Below are 16810 nucleotides of genomic sequence, written 5' to 3' on the forward strand. Positions count from 1 at the left end.
TTTTTGCAAATTGTTGTTACATAAATACATAAATACAGCCTGCTCAGTCTGTATGATGTTACTTGTATATATTTTCAGGGCTGACTGATTGGTATTAGATAACCTGTTGGTGTGTTCTTCCTTGGGGAAGACTATTTCATTATAGGCTGAAGACAGCCTTTCCAGTCAGTGAGTTGTATTTAGACATTTCCCAATCATTCATTTGGATTGCCTTCAGTTGTTCTATTATGCACAAAGTCATTAACATCTGCCTGGTGTTATTTTAGAATAACCTTCCACAAAAAGAAGAGACTACATTTAAGGCTGTTAGCAACGTTTAAAATCAAAGAACGTTTCGTTTACCTATCTTCATAAAAAAAACACAAGAAGTCCTTTTGTTTCACAATGCGCATTTATAGTCTTGCAATCAGAGAAAGTACTGGAAGACAAGAGGACATGACTAGATTTCCCTGGTTATCCAGAGACATCCCTGAGAACACAGGTATTGTTTTTGGCAATTGGCCATATATCCCACACGAATAATTTAGTGTTTATATGAGCAACTGAGCCTTTTTTTGGAGTCATTACTTTGAACCTGTCTAATGCTAAGCAACATCAAATGGTAACCGGCTTCCTATCCATTTGCCTGGTCTGCAGCAAAGGTTCTAGTGAATAGAGACTGCCTTTGGGAGATTCAGGAACAGAGTTAGAATAAACCTCCAAACCCTTAACTTTCACTCCGCTACTTTCTCTCCGACTTCCAGAAGTGTGCTGAGAGGTCCTCTAGACTAGGGCGGGACCCCACATATCCTAGCAACCGCTACCCGCTCTCTGATTGGCTGACCGCTGGGCCGCCGCCATTTTCAAATCCCCGGATGATGGCGGTAGCAGCTCCCTGCTAGAAGGCAGCTTACTGCCTCGCAGAAGCTGGCGGGCACCGTGCCCGCCACGGTCGGTCTCCCGGGCACTGGGCCACCGCCCCACCCCCTACCCCCGGACATGGAGCCAGAGCCAGCGGCTCAGAAGCAGCCCCGACCGCGGAGGAGAAGCCGCAGGGCCTCAGTGCTCAGCGAGGACCGAGCCGCAGGGCCTCTGGCCGACACCCCCGGGCCGTCGGCGGACGGGAGGTGAGTGTGGCAGGAGATGGGTAGGGAGAGCCAGGGATGGATGCTGGAGACCCGGGAAGTGGGTGGGTGGGGAGCATCAGGGATGGAGTCCAGAGACTCAGGAAGGGGGTGGACGAGAGAGCCGGGAGGTGACCGCGTACTGGGAATGGAGCAGGGGAGGGAAGGGAAGGCCGGACAGAAATGGGGGAACCCACGGGAGGTGAGTGTGCTCGCCAGGCCGGAGGCACCGAGGGCCTGCCTTCAGCTGAGGCCCCAGACAGCCACTGCTCGGCCCCGCTTAAAAGGGGCGGACTCATTGGACTTGTTGACAATCTCCTTTAACCCCTTCCGGGGAACCATACTTTTCTGCACCAGAGCTGTTTCTTACAGGAATCTAGTTGTGGACTGCAGGTGCTCGGACCAAAACTGTCATGGAAAACCTGTAGTGACGGGAGTAATTGTCACCTGAGCAGGCACCAGCCCTTTAAACCTAAAAGCGGTTGTTGGAATGAAATGTTTTTTTTGCAGACCAGAATAGGCCAAGCTCCCGGAACGAAGAGATCAGAGAAAGACACTCGCTAGCTTTTCGATTATTAGCACATTTCCTAGTCTGTGTTGTGTCTTTATTTCTGTGTGTCTGGAAAAGGTGGACTCTGGATTGATTTCAGAAATGTGTGCCTGGAAGAGAGGTCGTGGAAATCACAATGTTATCAAATAGGGAATTGGAATGGCATTTTCTGTACTGCTGTTAGTCTTTTGACCTGTGAAATATGAAAATTTCGTTATAAAATACTGAATATAGTGGTTCCCATCATAATATCGGACTCTGTTGAAGTTACAGATCGTATAACTTTGAGTTCTGCGTCTGTGCAATGAGTATATGGTAGTGTCTACTTCGTATAAGGCGTTGTGAACTTCGGTGCTTAGCATGGGCTTGTGCAAAGAAGTCTCTGCATAAGCCTTGTCTGTCAGTTTTTAATCTGTAAAAGTAACAATCCTGTATCTGCTCCATCTTTTCAGAAGTCTAGTTTTTTTGTTGTTGTTGGTGGTGGTGGTTTTGTTTCTGAGACAAGTTCTCACTATGTAACTTGGTCATCCTAGAACTCAACTACGTAGAGAGACTGGCCAGAAACTCATACCATACTCTGCACAGAGCTGTTCTCTATTGAAACTAGCAGACTGCAGGTGCTCAGACCAAAACTCATGGAACCAGTGGAGAGGAGAGGAATTGTCACCTGAGCAGGCACCAGACCTTTCTGCCTATAAACTGGTCTTTCTTCTTTGGGCTTCCCAGTGCTAGGATTACAATGTGTACCACCACACCCAGATTACTTGATATGATTTTAAACTAATCTTTTATATAACTTATAGTCCAGTTGTGCTATATGGTTTTGAGGAATAAGCAAGCACCTTACTTTCATTAACAAGGCATGCGTAAACCCAATGTATTAAGTAACTCTGTAAAGAGCTAGATTCTCTCACTTGGTGCTGATTTTTATTAGTTTGAAGTTTAAGGAAATATTTACCCTTCTGAAACTTCCTCTCATCCTGTGTTTACTAAGAAGTCTTACGTGCAAAAGGAAGTCATCTTTGAGACTGAGAATTAGAATCAGGAAAGACTAGTTAAGAGAAAAGAAAAGGAAGGATTCCAAAAGATGGATGGAGGCAGTTCTACACTCATTCAGTAATAAATACTATTGCACCCACCCTAACATCAGACACTGTTATAGATAATGGGGATTCTAGTGAATAAAAATAGCTAGAGCTCTTGCTCTTAGGAAGCTGAAATTCTTTTGGGAAGGATTGGTAACATCAGGAAGTAAATGAAAGCCTGGTGAGGGGCATAGAGATCATTACTATTTTTAAGAGATCATAGGGAAAGTCTCTTGATGATAATGCAATTGGAGGGAAGGGAGGGGTGGAGATGAGGGAATTTGGAAGAAATGTTTCTAAGCATAGAGGAGCAGCAAGTGCGCCTCTGGGAAGAAGAATCCTACTGGGTATGTCCAGGGGGCTTTGAAACAGGTGAGGGGTGAAGTAAAGGCAGTGGGGGATGTGGGAAATGAAGTGACAGAGGTGCTCTTGTAGTAGTTAGCACTTGGTGGACATTCATTGTGAGAACTTCAAATCCAGGCCAGTGAGACAGCTCAGCAGGTAAAGGCATGTGCTGACAAGGCTGACCTGAGTTTGATCTTCAGGACCCACATAATGGAAAGAGAGAGCCCACCTCCAAGTTGGTCTCCCACCTGCACACACATACATACACATATGTACACATACATACATGCATACATCCGTAAATGTAAAAATATTTTTGAAAGAATTTCAAATTTGATTGAGTTAATTAGGAAGTTAGAGGAAATGGTATAGACACACACGCTCGTGTATATGGTATCTGTTGCTAGTGGCTTTGCATATGGGTATTCCATACTCAACACTATGTTAGAGGATTTTTATCCAATTGTATTTCTAAGAGTGTTAAATTAGTTGAGTGTATTAAATTCGTTTACACATTTTTCAGCCTTTTGGGTTTGGTTGTTTGTTCATTCACTTGTTGTGAGACCACATCTCACCAGACTGGCCTGGGACTCAATATGTAGCCGAGGATAACCTTGAACTCCTGATCCTCATGCCTCTACCTCAGGAGTGCTGGGGTTACAATTGTGTACCACCATGACTAGCTACTTTCAGCCCTTTCAAATAAGAACTTATCAGGCTTTAACCCCATCTTACTTTGAATATCGAGCAAAGAATTGTTTTCAGTGGGTTGAAGAAAAATGTGGTGTGATTTATTCAAAAAATAAATGAATGCCAGGTACAAAGAATATAGAGATAGAAAGTAATCTAGTAGGAACGAATAAGCAAGTTGAATAGTGTTTGGTAAGAGCTTCTAGTGATAGACAGAGTAGCATAGATGTAAATAAAAGGAGTACTTCATCCTGGCTAGAGAAGACAGGAGATATCTCCATATTGTAATCCCTGAGTCCAGGAGGATTGTTGGTTTGGGGTGCATAATGAATAGATGACTATAAGGCTGGATATGTAGCCCAGTAAGTAGAGTGCAGTAAGCATACATAGGCCCTGGGTTTGATCTCCAGCACCTCATAGTACTGGGCATGCTGGCACTGCCTGTAATCACAGCACCCTGGAAGTAGAGGCAGGAAGATCAGAGAGGTTCAGGGTCATCTAAGATGAAACCTTGCCACACTAAACAGATTAGTAAGTAAGCAGGTAGACAGATGAATAACTTCTCATGTAAAAAGGCCCTGAAATAAATAGGCATGGTGAATTCTGGGTGTATGTACTCATTCACTGTAGCTGCAGAACCTGAAATAGGGCTATGGAAGAGGAAGTAATGAGAAATTACACTGAGGCAAAAGCTTCATTGTGAAGAAGTCCAGGCCGAGGAGAAAAAGGAGTCAAGGATCCCAAGGCCAAGAAGGGATAAAATACAATGCACCAGTGGGGATGAGGAGCTCTGAAGAGGTGAATCAGCTGTTAAAAGAGTACTTGTTGCTCTTGCAGAGGACCAGGCTTTGATTCCTGATCACATGACAGCTCACAACCATCTGTAACTCCTGTTCCAGGGATCTGATGCCCTCTTCTGACCTCCACAGGCACTGTATGCATGTGATTTACTTACATGCAGACAGGCAAAACACTTTATTTCTGCTAAAACTAATGTAGTATAATGGTACTTTACAGTGCTCCGGAGCACATCATAGGAAAAGAAAGAATATTAGAGGCCCAGTGAAAGTCACCCTGGAGTTAAAGAAAACTCAGCTTAATGAACCAAACTGGCTCCTTAATGTGTTAGTTTATCTTACGCCTTAAATGATTTAATTACTTTGGTATATAAAAGAATAGTATGTCTATATGGATAGAGAGACTGATGCTCTATGGCACTACATTTCAGTCTTTGTCCCTTTGGAAGTGAGTTGTCCAGTGTTCTTCTAGAAAAACCACTTATGATGTTAATGTTTTATGAAAATGATTTTTTTCCACAAGACTTTAAGATAGTGGTTATATTTTGAGTCTAACTCTCATTAAAAATGGAAAAATAAAAGAATATTTTCCAAAATTTTTCAAAGTTGACACTGTTACATGTGTTTTCTATGCACAGTTCTTTATTTTTTTCAATTTAGTTTTTCCATGATGTTTAAAATAAATAGAAACTTGTTATTGAAATGGGGGAGGGGGTTACTACTGTAAACTGATTGTTGATAGTGCATAAAAGAATCTTGCCATCAGACTGGGTGTATTTCCCAGTTAGGTTTTGTTTTTGTTTTAAGATTCTCAAGAGCTAGTTTTTGTTTCCAACTGTCAGACATCAAATTCTAAGGTTAGTATTATCACTATGTAATTAATTTATAGCTTTGGTGTTATAATTCTCCATCATACTTTTCCTAGTTTACTTTGTATTGCTGTGATAAACAGCATGACCAAAAGCAACTTGGAGAGGAAAGGGTTTTTTCATCTTACAGCTTGTTGTCCATCATCCAGGGCTATCAGGGCAGGAACTCAAAGCAGGAACCTGGAGGCAGGAACTGATGCAGAGACCATGGAGGAATATGGCTTATGACTTGTTCTCCAGACTTATTTTCAGCTACCATTTTTATACCACCTAGGACCACCTGGCTAGCTACGTCACCACCCACAGTGAACTGGGCCCTCCCACATCAACTGTTAATCAAGCAAATGTTCCCACAGACTTGCTATGGGCCAGTCTGATGGAGGTATTTTCTCACTTGGGGTTCCTTTTTCCAGATAAGCCAGTCGGTATCAAGTTGGCAGTGGAGGCACTTTGGAGCACTCAGTCCTGAATGAGATGTTGTCACGCCCCTCCCCTTTGGGATTCTATGCAGAAGAGACAGAAAGACTATAGGAGCCAGAGTTGGTGGATGACCCCAAGGAAACAGTATATTCCAGATAGAACAGGACTGATGCACATCTGAACTCACAGAGACTGAAAGCATGCACAAGACCTGCAACAGGTTCAAACCAGACAAAATCCAGCACTGAAAATGGGAAGTGTCACCCAGAACCAAGAAGCTATTTGCAATTGATACCTACTGGGAAAGGGAAAATTGGTTTGTTTGTTTTTTCAATGGAGTGTTACTGATATATCACCCACACTCCAGAGCAAGCCCCATGCCCAAGTGTCTTAGTTACTGACCTTTTGCTGTGGAGAGACACCTTGATGAAGGGAACTCATAAAAGAAAGCATTTAATTGTGTGCTTACTTACAGTTTCAGATGTTAATCCATTATCATCATGATGGGGAGCATGGTGGTATGCAGGCAGACACAGTGCTGGAGAAGTATCTGAGAGTTTTACACCCAGATCTGTAGGCAGAAAGACAGTGTGACTAGGCCTGGCATGGGCTTTTGAAATCCCAAAGCCCATCCCTTTGAGTGACACTGTTTCTCCATCAAGTCTACACCTCTTAATCCTAATACTTTCAAAGAGTTCCACTGGTTGGCTAGCATTCAAATATATAAGCCTAGAGGGGCCATTCTTATCCAAACCACACACCAGGTGTACTTGGCCCACTTAAAACAGATGCCATGGTGGGGTGTGTGTGTGTGTGTGTGTGTTACACATGCACGAGTTTTGTTTCGGTATTTTTATCTTACTGTCTTTTTTTAAGTTTGTTTCGATTTTGTTTTTGTTGTTTTTCCTATTGTTTGTTGTGAGAGAGAATTATGAAGTTGGATTGGTAGGGAGATGGGAGGAATCTGGGAGGAGTTGAGGGAGGGGAAAGAATATGATCAAAGTGTATGCTATGAAAAAAAATTCTGTTTCGTTTTTATTGGTTTGTTTTTGTTGGGGGGGGGCAGTATAGGCACATGTGTGTCTTTCACCGTGTGGGTCCTGGAGATCAAACATAGAGTGGTGTTTTAGAAGGGTAAAGTTAGGTTCTGTAACGGGATTCTCTTGCTTTAATTCAAATTTTTAAAAATCAAAAGAGATTTGCATTAATGTAAATAACATGATTTTGATTTTATTGTGTTAATTTTTTATTTATTTAAAAATATTGGGCATAAGTTTTGAATTGTACCAAATATAGTTATGAGTTCTCTTGCTGTCTTTTATTATTATTAATAAAAATAATTGTTAAAGCTGTTGTTGTATATTAATAGATTTTATATTGTTGAGTTGTGTATAGACTCCCAAGATGAACTCTGTTTGGTTTGGAGGATTGTTTTTGACTAGTAATCTCTCCACTAATTTTATATAGTCTCTTCATCGTAAAGATTCTGGGAATGGCATATGCCCTCCTATATTTCGTGTCTGTTCGGAGGGACGTTGCTCTGTCCAGCTGCTGACATTTGGATCACTATTTTAACTAGTTTTGAGACTGCAAACGTGATAGCTTTTTATCTGTCAAGCACCTTACTGTATTGAAATTACTATATTATCTGATGCTTCTGTCCATAGATGCTCCCTTCGGAGAGGCAGCTCCTTCACATTTTTAACACCCGGTCCTTCGTGGGACTTTACTTTGGTGAGTAGATGCCTGGGTTTTCATTTCAGAACTTGGGATCCATTCCTCGGTTGTCTTTCATTCTGCTGTACAGCTCAGTTGTGCTACTGAATCACTCAGGAAGCAGAACTTCTAACGCCATATTTGGCAACCTGATTTACTCCTTTATTGCCAAAAGCTAAAAGAAAGTTTTATTTCAAGTAAATAAAACATTTTTCAAAGCACTCATATGAATTCATCTTTAATACTGAACCTTTCTATTCCTTTGAGTATACATTCTTTGACAACTTTTTATACTATGTTTAAAATTTATAAATGCTTGACTATGAATTATATGTATTTATAAATGCTTGCTATGAATTATATGTATTTACATGTATATAAGTGAATGATTATCTGCTCTTGGTTACTTCAAGACAGGAACTGCCTCACCATCTTAGGGCAAGGATTATTTTTAAGATTTATTTATTTTTATTGTACGTGTATGGGTGTTTTGCCTGCGTGTACATATGTCTGTGTGCCATGTGCATGCATTGCCTATTGAAGCCGGTATCCCCTGGAACTGGAGTTACATGTGGTTGTTAGTTGCCATGTAGGTGCTGGGAATTGAACTTGTGTTCTTTGGAAGAGCAACCAGTGCTCCTAACCACTGAACCATCTCTCCAGACCTAGGACAAGATTTTACACAAGCATTTAATTTTCTGTGATATGATGAAGAAAATTGATTCTTTTTATACTTAAAACTTAGTACATCATAATACATATATAATAAATAAATCATGATTTTTATGCTTATTTAAGGAAAATGGCAAAAAAAAATGATTCATTTTCTAGTTTGCCAAGTGTTGCTCGTATGTTTGGATGTTCCGATGGATTCAACAAGACATGCTTAATCCGTATTCTGTTCTTCTGTATTTTATTCTTATTTCTGTTGGGCATTCCTATACTTTTTTTTACTAATTACATGTACCATTTATCCATTGTTCATAGAAAGTTCCATGATTGGCACAATCTGCACACTCATTTGAAATATTTTTATTGTAGAAGTAGGATGGAATTTAATAGAAATAAGCCCATGAAAAGATGTGTATAACATTTGTGGGGAAATCTGGAAAGCATTGAAGAACATGGAAGACCTGATTGAGAAGAGAAATACTCTACCTTCATGCAGGAAAAGACTGTTTAAAAAAAAAAGTCAGTTCTCATGGAATGACTCCATATTTTGTATAGTTTTGAAAGAGATCTGATTAGAGTTTACTAGCCCCCAATTCCCATGGAAGGAGATTCAGAACACAAGTGTACAGATTAGGGTGCCTGTAACTGCTGTTAGTTAAGGCACAGCGTGATATGGACACATGTTTGATAAGTAGACCAAGAAACAAAACCAAGAATCCAGAAAATGATCCACTCTGTTCGTCACTTTTTCTTCACTGTGGTAAATACCTGAAAGGAGGGAAACATTCTTTTGGCAGATTCCACGGTTTCAGCCAGTGGTCGGCAACTGTGGTTTCTGGGCCACATTGAGCAAAGAGGCCTGCAGGAGCAAATCTCCTCATCTGTGGATCTGTGGCAGGCAGGAAACAGAGAAAGACAGACAGGAAGGGACCAGACATGGTCTGTCTTTCCAGGCCACACTCCCAGTGGCCCACTTTCTCCAGCTAGGCTCCTCCTCCTGTAGCTCTATGCTCCCAGTTGTCTTGGGTTTTCTCTATCATGGATTAATCACTGATGAAGGTAGGAGCCTCCTGATGCAGTCATTTCCCCAGAAATCCCCTCTAAACGCTGCCTGTTTCAGGACCAAGCCTTCAATTCATGAGTAGTTTGCAGAGAACATTTCGTATCCAAACCACGACACCCATGCATGCTTGAGAACTTACTCCATCCACTGGTATAATAAGTGTGTTAGGGTAGGAGGAGGCATGTATAACCACATGCTGCGTATTAACAAAAGTAACTTCTAGGTAGTTCATAGTCGTCGTCCGTCCCCCCCCCCCCCCCCCCCCCCGCATGTAGGCCTGTCCATCTGCAGCCTCTCCTGACCCATGTCAGCAACTCCACATGTATTGCTCTAGATTCTGTTTGTGTTGTTTGCCTGTTAATATATAGGTTCTCCAGACAGGTAGAAATATTTAGAATTTGGGGTTAGCTGGCTTTGCAAAGTTATGATCACATTGTTCATACTTTCCTATATTTTTTTAACATGACCTTTGAATCAATAAAGATTTCTTAAAAGCTGTCACTTTAGTTTTGAAGTTTTTTCCCCAGTTCTAATTTATAATGTTCCTTCATTTCTTGTATTTTCTCAGTGCCTTTTAAGCTCGGTTGGGAATGGAGTTGCAGTTTTGTTGGCTTGAACATTTCTTTCTGGTGTGCCTTCATTCCCTAGTAGTGTGGCATTCTGCTCCTTTTTCCCCCTGGAGTAATTTTGTATTTGGGGGTTGTTTTAATTTTTTAATTAGATTTATTCATTGTGTTTTCCTCGCATGTATGTATATGTACAACATTCCTGCTTGGTGCCTGTGGAAGTCAGAAGAGGGTATTGGATCCCCTAGAACTGGAGTTATGGATGGTTGTAAAGCATCATGTGGGTGCTGGGAATCAAACCTGGGTCCCCTGCAAAAGCAACAAGTTCTCTTATCAGCTGAGCCATCTCTCCAGCAAGGGGACTTAGATAGCTTTTCTCACTTCGCAGACTTCCTCTTATTTTCATGGTAGCTTGTTTTCTCTGCTTTCTGGCTCTATTATTCCCCCTGCATCTCTCCAGATGTTTTCTTTTCTTTTAACTACTCTGCTCGATTCTAATTGGACTCCAAGCCTTTTCGTCTCATGAGGCCAAGAACTGAAGAGAGCCATGATGGTTAGTTTTAGGTATTTGCAAGAGGTAGTCTGGATGCCAAGGAATGTGTTGTTATTTTGAGATGTGGAATGATAAAAATGCTGCTCAATTGTGTTTGTTCATAATTGATTAAGAACTATAAATGATAGATATATATACAGTTTTGCTACCACTGGCACTAAGCAGAGCTGAATAATTACTCAGATCATTCCAGGATATAATTGTTCCTCTTCCATTTGATAAATCCTGCGTCAGGCAATAAATCTGAGTTTGGACTATAAGAAAAGGATCCCCCCCAAAAAAAGACTTCCCTCACCCCTTGATAAACAATAAGTTCCTTAAAAAACCAAGCAACATAAAACCACTGTGTTTCTATAGTTTTCTTTTCCTGTAGCAGTACAAGTGACTCAGAACTTACATGAGTTCTAGTCTGAAAACACCACATAAGTAAGATTTTTAGTGCTGAAGAATCACTTTAGCAAGGGAGCACTTAGTCAGAGGGTACTGTTTAAACAATGCATATTCCAGAGACAATTTGTGAATCTCCCTAATCAAAATAATGTTCTCCTTTTTGAAGTGATTTTTTTTAAATATTTATTTGTGTGTGTGTGTGTGTGTGTGTGTGTGTGTGTGTGTGTGTGTGTGTGTGTATGAACGCAGATGCCCGCAGAGGTCAGAAGAGGGCATGGGATCTGTGTGTGTGTATGCCTGCCTGCCTGCCTGCCTGTCTGTCTGTCAGTCCATCTGTCCAGTGTGGAGCTGGAGTTAGAGGTGATTGTGAGCTGCTGACGTAGGTGCTGAGGCCAGAACTCCTGTCCAGTGAAAGAGCGGCCAGCATTCTTAACTGCTCCAGCTCCTTGGAGTGATTTTTTTCTAGTTGCATGGAATCTTTGTTTAATGCAGTAACATTTAGTTCTATGTATGAATCAAATCTCTTCTTTTCCCTTATAGAAAAGAAAGCGAAGAGAGAAAGAGGATGATGTTGTAAGCCTTAGCAGCCTCGATCTGAAGGTAAGCCCTGCTGCCATGTTAAAGAGAAGGTGTACAAATAGCACTTTATTCCTATACTTGGAAGAGTGTTGGGTTTGGGAGGGGAATAGGCATTCATTGCATTTTTTTTAATTACAGATACTCTCTGTGGTGGTTTGAATGAGAATGCCCCCATAGGCTCGTGTATATCATTCCTAGTCCTCAGTTGATGAACAGTTTGAAAGGCCTAAATTGAGGTGTGGCCTTGTTAGAGGAGGTGTGTCACCGGGAGTGGGCTTTGAGGTTTCAAAAGCCCACACCAGGCCCAGTAGCTCTCTCTCCCTCCCTGCCTGCTGCCCGCTGATGAGTATGTAAAGCTGTTAGCTAGTTCCCAGTGCCATGCCTGGCTGCATACCACCATGTTGTTTGCCATGATGGCCTAAACCCTCTCAGACTGTAAGCAAGCACCAGTTAAATGCTTTTTATGAGAGTTGCCTTGGTCACTGTGTCTTTTTGCAGCAATAGAACCCTAAGACACCCTCTTTTTGTGGTTCTGCTTCTTGGTTAAGAATGAGAGAAATACCATTCTCAAACAGTAGTCAGCTGTGAGTGAGTAGTAAAGAGCCAGGGCCATGATCTGTGCTTAGAAAGGAGGTAGCAGCGGGCTAGTCATAAGAAGAGCACCATGCCCTTCCCAAAAGAACAAGCAAGCGCTCTGCACACCAGCCCATTGGTATGTGCGAGACTCAGCAGAGCCGAAACTTCCCTGGAACACTTCCCAAATGTTAGATATCGGTAGGTTTTTTTTTTTCTTTAAAACAAAAGCTAAGCAAATCTACAAGTCAGAGGTGCCCCACGGGTTTCAAATATGCAGCCTATAGTAAACTGAAACTCAATATCGTATAAAATACTTGGGTACTCTTTTAATGTAAAACTGTTCTTAGATCCAAAGCCTAGTGTCCTTGGAATAAACCAGCTTTTGTCGGCCAGTGAATGGTAGGATGTGGATAGAGAGTGAGGATGGGTGATGTGGACCTGCTTTTGGAGAGTGAGGTTTGCTTTTTTTTTTTGGTTTTTTTTTTTTGGTTTTTTGAGACAGGGTTTCTCTGTGTAGCTTTGGAGCCTGTCCTGGGACTCACTTGGTAGCCCAGGCTGGCCTCGAACTCACAGAGATCCGCCTGGCTCTGCCTCCCGAGTGCTGGGATGAAAGGCGTGCGCCGCCGCCACCACCCGGCAAGGTTTGCTTTTTTTTGTCTGTCCAAATGATTTTTTCATAAGTGGCCAGAATAGAAAACCACTGGATTAGAATATGGCATTCTCACTAGAAAAAAAAAAAAAATTAAAAATGGTATTCTGCCAGCAGCTCCCTCTTTTTGTTTTTGTTAAATGTAATTAATGTGTATTATTTGATACCTGTCCTGTTGCTGGGGTCTGTTTTACTTTATTTACCTTTATGTTCAGTAACCGAGCCACATAGCCTGATGTGTAGTCAGTGATCAGAAAACACCTGACAGATGAATGTATGAAGTAATGAAGGTCAGATGATCTTAAGTAGGTAGTATGATCATTGGGTTATGTGTTTTGATTTTGGACATCTTGTATTAAGAATTTAATATTGATGGTAGTTGAATTTTCATGTTGGACATTATTATCTATTTTATTCTATAACTGTGATTGTTCATTATGTTTCTTCAGATAAAATTATACCACATATATGTGTGTGTGTGTTACGAAAGAGCCCTACTCATCTATGTTATTTCTAAAGGAGTACATGCTTTGTTGTTGTTTTTGTTTGTTTGTTTTTTTGTTTTGTTTTTATTATATATACAGGGTTCTGCCTGCATGTATGCCTGCAGGCCAGAAGAGGGCACCAGATCTCATCATAGATTGTTGTGAGCCACCATGTGGTTGCTGGGAATTGAACTGAGGACCTCTGGAAGAGCAGCCAGTGCCCTCTACCTCTGAGCCATCTCCCCAGCCCCATGCTTTGTTTATTTATTTTTTTTTTTTAAGTTCCAGACAAGATTTTATTCATAAAGTTAGATCTGTATCAATAAGATTTGAAAATTTTCTCCTGATATACAAAGCTGTGCTGCGTTTAAGAGTATTATTTACTCATCCATTAAGATATAATTATATATACGCACATTAGTATTCAACACAGACACTTTTAGCTCATTGAAAAGGCAAAGCTTTGGTCACCACTAAAATAATTTGAGTTTATCAGATTTTTTAATAATTGGGAAAAAATTAGGGAGTGAAATTCTTTAACTTTTTATTTTATACCATTGGTATAAAAATTATACCTGCATAGATGTCTGTGGGAGGGTGTTGGATCCCCTGGAACTGGAGTTACAGATAGTTGTGAGCTGCCATGTGGGTACGGGAATTAACCCTGGATCCTCTGGAAGAACAACCATTTCTCTTAACCTCTGAGCCATCTCTCCAGCCCCAGAAGTGCAATTTTCGTTGTATAAATATTCTTTGATCCATATGCAGTTCTTTTTTGGAAAGTAGAGTCCATTACTTTAGAATCATAAGTCAGTTCTCACACAGTTTCCATTACAGCAGCAATTTCCTTGAACTGTCTGTAGAAATTCTGAAACTGTGGGATTGTCATTTCGATGGACTTGCTGTTCACTTGGCCAGAATGATCGGCTACTTTCAGCATCACTGCCACGTACGGATACTTGCAGCTGTCAGAGCTCACAGCCATGCCCAGTTTCCACTGAAAATCTATAAGCTGGCAGGTGACCTCTGATTTGGCGTCCAGCACCCGTTCCCTTATCGGAGACTCCTCCATAGCCAGAGCGGAACTCCTGCTTTGTTTTTTTAAAGGCATTTCTCACCTCTATATTGCTACCAGCTGTAAACTCACCTTTTTCTTTTGACTTTATGTCAAAAGTGGCCATTGACTTTGTTACTGAGGAAGGCTCTAGGGTGAGCAATGCTGAACTGCATTTTTATGGAAGTGTTCTTTAAGTAGAAGAGAACATCTTAAGTAGAACATCTTTTTATGATGTTCATATGTAGGGAGCCTGCATCTTTTAAAAGTTTAAAGGTATATCAGGGATTACATCCTGGGTTTAGTATATCTGCCATTTTGGGATTAATCATAATGAATTATATGCTTTAGTCATAATAAAATAATACATAAATGAGAATTATTTTTAAAACATCATGATCATTTTAAATGAAAATAATGTTTTGGCAGCTTTCAACTTAACATCCAAACACCTCTTTTGAAAAATGACTTCTTGGAACCATAGTAAGTAATCTGACGATATTCCTAGTCATACATATGAAGAGTTTGAAGGGAGCTGGCATGTGATGTAATCACTCTCAATTGGTAAATGGCCTGTGCCATCTGCCTTTTGATATAACTCCTCTATCTCTGCCGTCTTGTAAAACAGAGAGTATGACTTCTCTGTGACAAAGTCCATAAAATAAAGCCAGCTGCCGGTGCCAGCGATGAAAGTAAAGAAAAGCTGGGGATAGATACGAGAAAGGGATGGTTCTCAGCAAACAGGAGTTAAATAAAAGACTGATGCTGTTCTGAGAAACGTTGCTGTGCCAGTATTACTAGCAGTTGTATTAAAGCAAAAGCATTGTTACAGCAGCACTATGAGAAGCTAGACAGATAACAGGTGCTTAGAGACATACCAACCCAAACAGCAGTGAGAAGAGCGGGATATGCCTATGACCAGTAAGAAGACTGAGCCGAAACCCCTGAACAAGACAGTTTCACTGATAAATTATGCTCAGTGTTTCAAGAATTATCACAGGTCTGTAGACGAATTTCTAAATGGTCTTAATAAATAAAAAACATGGAGCCACATTATAGGGGTGAAAGCCTTAGAGATCAGGGAAATAGTGATAGCCACCAACCTTACCTCTCCAGCTCTGCAGCTACCCTTAAAAGTGAGTTACTTCCTGTCTGCCCACACCTTTATATGGCTTGCTTTTCTGCCTTCTCATTGGCTCTTAGCCCAGCTACATCACTTCCTTGTCACTGCCTGTCTATACAGACCTCCAGGTCTCTATGGTTGGTACTGGGATTAAAGGCATGTGTCACCACACTTGGCTCTGTTCCCTAGTATGGCCTTGAACACACAGAGACCCTGCCTGCTAAATGATCAGATTAAGGGCATGTGCTGCCTGACACTGTTTACTTAAAATGGCTGGCCTTTTCCCCTGATCTCCAGGCAAGCTTTATTTATCAAAGTACAAATAAAATATCACCACACAAGTCCTTCTCAAACTCCCCAGAAAGAAAGATTGAAAGAGAAAGGCAAGGAATATTCCCTAATTCATTCTGAAGCCATAATCACCCTGATACCAAAGCTAAAGATGGTACAAGAAAAAAATGATAAACCAGTATCTTATGAATATGATCTGTAGCATCTCAGCAACAAGATACTAACAAAGTAGGTTCAGTCACATATTAAAAGGATCACATAGAATAACTATGTGGGTCTCACTCCTAGAGTACAAAGTAGGTTCAATAAATGAAAACCAGTCAGTGAACACACCAAGTTAACAGAATTAAGGGGAGAGGATATATAATCCAGTACCTTCCAATTGCTACACTGTAATGAGGAGTAAAAAGGATAAATAAATGATATATACACACAATAGAACATGATTCGAACTTAAAAATGAGTGGGCCAGCTCTACTATTTTTGCCCAGGTGAGATGCAGGGCCCACTTTCCTGAGCGCTGCAGTTGGTGAGGGCAGGACCAGCTCTCTCATTCTCATGCCCCTGAGGCCAGCTGTCCCACCTGCCTCTGGGGGGGGGGGGGGGGAGCATCTTTCCCTCACCCATGATACCACATGACGTATGAGGGAGGGGTGGGATCAGCTTTCCTGCTGTCCCCTCGGGGCCAGCTCACCTACACCCCCACCAACAGGGTCAGCTCTAGTGTGCTGCCCAGGAGAGGTGTAGGGTTCACTCTGGTGTGCTACAGCTGGTGAGGGGCAGGGCTGGCTCTCCCACCGGCCACAGGTGGCTACTGAGCCTTTTTAATATTGATGCCGTTGGCACAGTAGACTAACAAAATGTGTGGACCGTCAAGGTCATTGCAAAGTCTGTGACAAACAACAGAAGTTAACAACCTAAGAGCATGAAAGAAAATATGGACTGCTGTCCTTCCCTCATAAAAACGAACTGCTTGTGGTTATCCGTACAAGTGGAGGTTACAGGAACACAGACCACACTAACAGTCATAGACCAGATGCCAAAGGATCTGTCTCAGTAAGACTGAGCATTTTGCACAATGGATGAAGTAAGAAATAACACCTAAGTTTACCATGATCTACTGTCATTCACCATAGTCCCACCAGAAGCACTCATAAGCTGAGTGTTTATAGAGGAGACCACCATGCCCAGTTAGTTCCTTAGCTAATGGCTATTCTCTGTCCATTCCTAGTGT

General features: G+C 41.4%; 2 protein-coding genes across 2 annotated transcripts in view; one reads left to right on the forward strand and one right to left on the reverse strand.

The window, feature by feature from the left end:
- Nucleotides 1–855: 855 nt before the first annotated feature.
- Net1 (neuroepithelial cell transforming 1) overlaps nt 856–16810 on the forward strand; it is a 31508-nt gene continuing 15553 nt past the window's right edge. The window contains exons 1-3 of the mRNA XM_059263468.1: nt 856–1106; nt 7527–7593; nt 11360–11419. Coding sequence (XP_059119451.1) covers nt 979–1106; nt 7527–7593; nt 11360–11419 — 255 coding nt within the window. The 5' untranslated portion in view covers nt 856–978. The remainder of the gene's footprint in view (nt 1107–7526; nt 7594–11359; nt 11420–16810) is intronic.
- LOC131911435 (COMM domain-containing protein 6-like) lies at nt 13807–14188 on the reverse strand. Its single transcript, XM_059263470.1, has one exon. It carries the CDS (start codon nt 14178–14180, stop codon nt 13926–13928), a length of 255 nt encoding a protein of 84 aa, XP_059119453.1. The 5' UTR covers nt 14181–14188; the 3' UTR covers nt 13807–13925.

Source organism: Peromyscus eremicus, chromosome 5 (assembly GCF_949786415.1).
Source record: "Peromyscus eremicus chromosome 5, PerEre_H2_v1, whole genome shotgun sequence".
In the NCBI taxonomy this organism is placed as follows: Eukaryota; Metazoa; Chordata; class Mammalia; order Rodentia; family Cricetidae; genus Peromyscus; species Peromyscus eremicus.